The sequence below is a fragment of the Ceratotherium simum genome, chromosome 2, assembly GCF_057802395.1.
Source record: "Ceratotherium simum simum isolate JZ-2026a chromosome 2, ASM5780239v1, whole genome shotgun sequence".
NCBI lineage: Eukaryota > Metazoa > Chordata > Mammalia > Perissodactyla > Rhinocerotidae > Ceratotherium > Ceratotherium simum.
Genome location: NC_141901.1, coordinates 36,169,597 through 36,173,493, shown reverse-complemented (window position 1 = coordinate 36,173,493; position 3,897 = coordinate 36,169,597). Strand labels below are relative to the sequence as shown.

General features: G+C 41.2%; 1 protein-coding gene across 1 annotated transcript; it reads right to left on the bottom strand.

Annotated features, from left to right (window-relative positions):
• Positions 1–262: 262 nt before the first annotated feature.
• On the bottom strand, positions 263–3,600 carry LOC101408448 (C-reactive protein). The gene is made up of 2 exons (XM_087441049.1): positions 3,382–3,600; positions 263–925 (listed from the first exon to the last, which is right to left on the bottom strand). Exon 2 carries the CDS (start codon positions 921–923, stop codon positions 321–323), a length of 603 nt encoding a protein of 200 aa, XP_087297175.1. The 5' UTR covers positions 924–925; positions 3,382–3,600; the 3' UTR covers positions 263–320.
• Positions 3,601–3,897: the final 297 nt, after the last annotated feature.

Genomic DNA, 3,897 nt, shown 5'->3' with positions numbered 1-3,897 from the left:
CAGTGGTTCTCAACCTTTGCTGAACACTGGAATCACTTGCAGAACTTTAAAAAACATTGATACTTGAGGCTCGCCTCCAAAAAATCAGATTTCATTGGCCTAGGGTGTGGCCTGGTAATTCTAATGTGCAGCCACGAATAAGATCCTCTGCTCTGCACTGACCCTTGTGATGATGAAAACAATGGAGAAGGGAGAGGGAAATACAGTCCCCCCAGGGTGCAAGAGCCATGTATGTATGATAATAAAACACCAGAGCCAAAGACAAGGGAAATGTAAGGTGTAATCCCCAAAAGGCAACATCAGGATGCAACAAAAAGGCCTCAGGACCACAGCTGGGGCTTGGTGAACACTTCACCATGCACTGTATAATTCAGTACCCGCCAGTCCAGGACGTTAGGACTGAAGGTCCCACCAGCACAGACAGTGCTAATCTCATCTGGTGACAGCACAAAGACCCACATGTTCACATCTCCAATGTCTCCCACCAAAGACTGGTTTTTATCAAAGCCTCCAGCAAAGGAATCCTGCTCCTGCCCCAGGATGATGCTTGCTTCTGTCCCCAGATAATATCCCCTCTTCAGACTCCTCCTCACCATGGGTTTCCCATCTACCCAGAGCTCTGCAATCCCTGAGGAGGACTCCCAGGTCATACAGAAGTGCATTGGTGCAGAACGTTCAGGAGGCTTGAAGATGATGTCAGTTCCACTCACAGTTACACTGTATATTCCATTCTTGCTCCTGAAGAGGAGGATCTCATTATATTGCGCCCTTGTGGCATAAGAGAAGAGGCTATAAGCACGAGTCAGGTCGGTATAGACGCGCAGGCACACGGTGAAGGCTGTGAATGGCCTCCTTAGCTGTGCAGTCAGAGTCACAAAGGAACTATTTGACTCTTTGGGGAACACAAAGGCCTTTTTGGACATGTCTGTAGGATAGAAAACAGAGAGGGAAACTGTCAGCAGTTGAGCTTTGTTAAAAAACAAAATTCAAGTGAGTAAATCTAAAGATCTAATTGGCTTTATTTGACGATTCGTGAGGCAGGCAGCGTCCGGTCTAGCAGAAAGAAGGAGCTTCGAAGAGCTGTACAAAATGAAGGCCTTTTAAAGGCAGAAGGGGGCAGGAAGAGGAAGTTTCTAGCAAAGAGTGGATTATTTCAGGCAAAGCACCTTCCTGTGGGGGAAGGAAGGGGTCATATGGAGTTACCTCACTACTGCTGGTCAGGCAGTTCCAGGTTAAATGTCACAGTCCTGAAAGAGGCTGAAACTGCAATTAGTTTAGGTATTAAGTCTTGGTTTGTTGACATGGGGCTTAACACAGTGACTCCATTTTGGGCCTGTTGTCTCTTTTTTAACAGCTCGTTAGCCCACAAAGATGTATTCTCTCACTATGTAGAGAGATTGGATTTAGAAACCAAAGACTGCCTTCTTCCCCAGACCATAACCCCTCCCCCATGCTGGCCACTTTCCCTAACTTGGCTTTGCACAGTCTACCCCTGAGACAAGAACTCAGCTACCATCTGAAGCAGTGCCTACCTGTCTGGGAAAAAGCACTGGAGAGGCTGATGATGATCAAGAAACACAGCAACAGCTTCTCCATGCTCCCTCCCTGCTGTCACTGTACCTAGAATCTGAGTTATCCTCCTGGAAAGAATCTTAGCAGCTGAGATTCTGGGCTTGGACCTCTGAGACCCCTCTGTCTCAGGTCTGCTCCATCTTGACCTTATATGTGCAATAGTCAGAGTGTCTCAACTGACGGGTAAATGATTTTCCAAAATGGCCACTTGAAGCCATGGATCAAAGCTCTAAGAGCAAATAAACCAAGATAAATCACAAAACGAGAGATCAATATGAGTTATTTATTAGAGACTCCATGGTGTCTGCTGGTGCTCCAACAGCTCCGTGTGGCAATGCTTGGGGAATTAAAACAGTCACATTCTGGGAAACCATTCCGGGGAAATGCCATAAAATATAGGGAGGGGGGACACTTTATTCACAAAGACAACCATAACATTACTTAGGATAGTGAAAAATTAGAAAATTGGGGCATATTTAAGTAAATTGTATATATCTACATCCACTAAATAGAACAGAAAGCCATTTAAAATATGGTTATGAATTTTAAGCTACAACATGTAAAAATGCTTATAATACTATAATGAGAGAAAAAATAACACAAATTTGTTTATACACTATTTTTTAAAAGAAGTTACTAGCTTAGAAAAAAACTATAAGGAATACCCCCAAACAATAAGTGTTTTTATCATAGTAATGAAATTATGGAGGATTTTTTTCCCTCATTAACAACATTTCCTTAACATGGCTATATTACTTCTAAAATGAAGTGTTTGTGTGTGTGTGTGTAAGAAGCAAGGAAAGGGGGAATGAAGGTCAGTAGTCCTTGAAGCCCCAAAAGCTACTGTTTCATTTTACAAATAGGACACCCAGTTTGACTGTGGCTATTGGACTTGACCCCAGAATACCTCAAACAGAGAACAATATCAGTTAGACACACTGAGGTATATATATAATTATATTTAGATACTAAAGTACTTTGCAATATACAAGTTCCTGTATAACATTATAAATTCATGTAAAAAGAATCTTGAGCTTATTCACATGGCCTCATCACGAGTTTTCCCATTGATATTCATTGAGAAATTAATAATAGAGGTTATTTCTCAATTGACTGGAAGAACCAACTAACTTGTGGGTAGCATATTCTAAACACACAAGAAAAAAGAATTATTACAGATGGTAGTACATTTCCGGAAAGGTTTGTTTTTTAATGATGTACAGTTAAGTTTTCTTTGTAATTACTGTTTCTAAACTTTTTGTGTCTTAAACTATAAGATTGGCTTAAAGTAATTGCTTCAAAAACTTTTCTTATTCTAAACACTTGCCCAATAAAAGATATATACATAATTTGAACAGAAAAAAATATGTAACAGGTGAAAAGATTGGGACAAAGAAGGAAGAAAGTGTTTTCTCAGTACCCAAATTGCCTTCTCGTTAGCAACGAGCTCCCTGCATCAAAAGAATGTAACTACCAATATGATGGGTGGACTCTTTGGAAATATTATTTCAGGGAGCTCACCACATCACCAGAACTATCTCCAAAATGGATATTCTGAACAAGGCTTAACACTGAAAAAGAGAGAGAGAGAGGCATAGAGACATAGAGATAGGGAGAGGGAAAGCTAAAGCAGTAGAAAGAGAAGAGAAAAAAAATAGAATAGAGAAATTGAGAGACCTTCCCCTTGAACCATTTCACAATCTACCCCTGGTTCCAGCTACCTGCCAACACAGTACTGGAACTGCTCACATATGACAGAGCATTGGGGGAACTTTATCAGGAGAGAGGTGCAATAAATATTACCCTCACCTCAGATGTTTGCTTGGGAGTCCTCTCCTCTTACAGCTTGCCATAATCCAATAAACATACCAAAGGATCGCAGCTTTTCTAGACATCATGGCGCTTTGGTTTCTCCCTGATTTAAAGCCCCAGTAGGCCAGACAAACACCTCAGATTGCAGAGATCCCAAGTATCAACTGAGGAAAAAGAAAAAAACATTCTAAGACAAACAGAATGTTTGTTATCATGGTGCAGCTTTATTGAATAAATAAGAACATGGTAAATATACGGTTATCACTTTACTTAATCCTAGAGCAGCTATGACTCTAGACCCCAGTGTTTCAATAGAGAGTTTGGTATGCTCCCCCAATTCAAACAGAAACCACCAGCACATGAGGAAAGGAGGAAGCAAGAGACACATCAGTCAGAAACAACCACACAACCAGTCAGAGACAACAACAGTCTTTCAAAGCTATCACTCAGATAGAACAGCAGATTCCCAGCTTCCACTGTTGGAGAATTGGCTGCACACTGTAATCCCCTAAG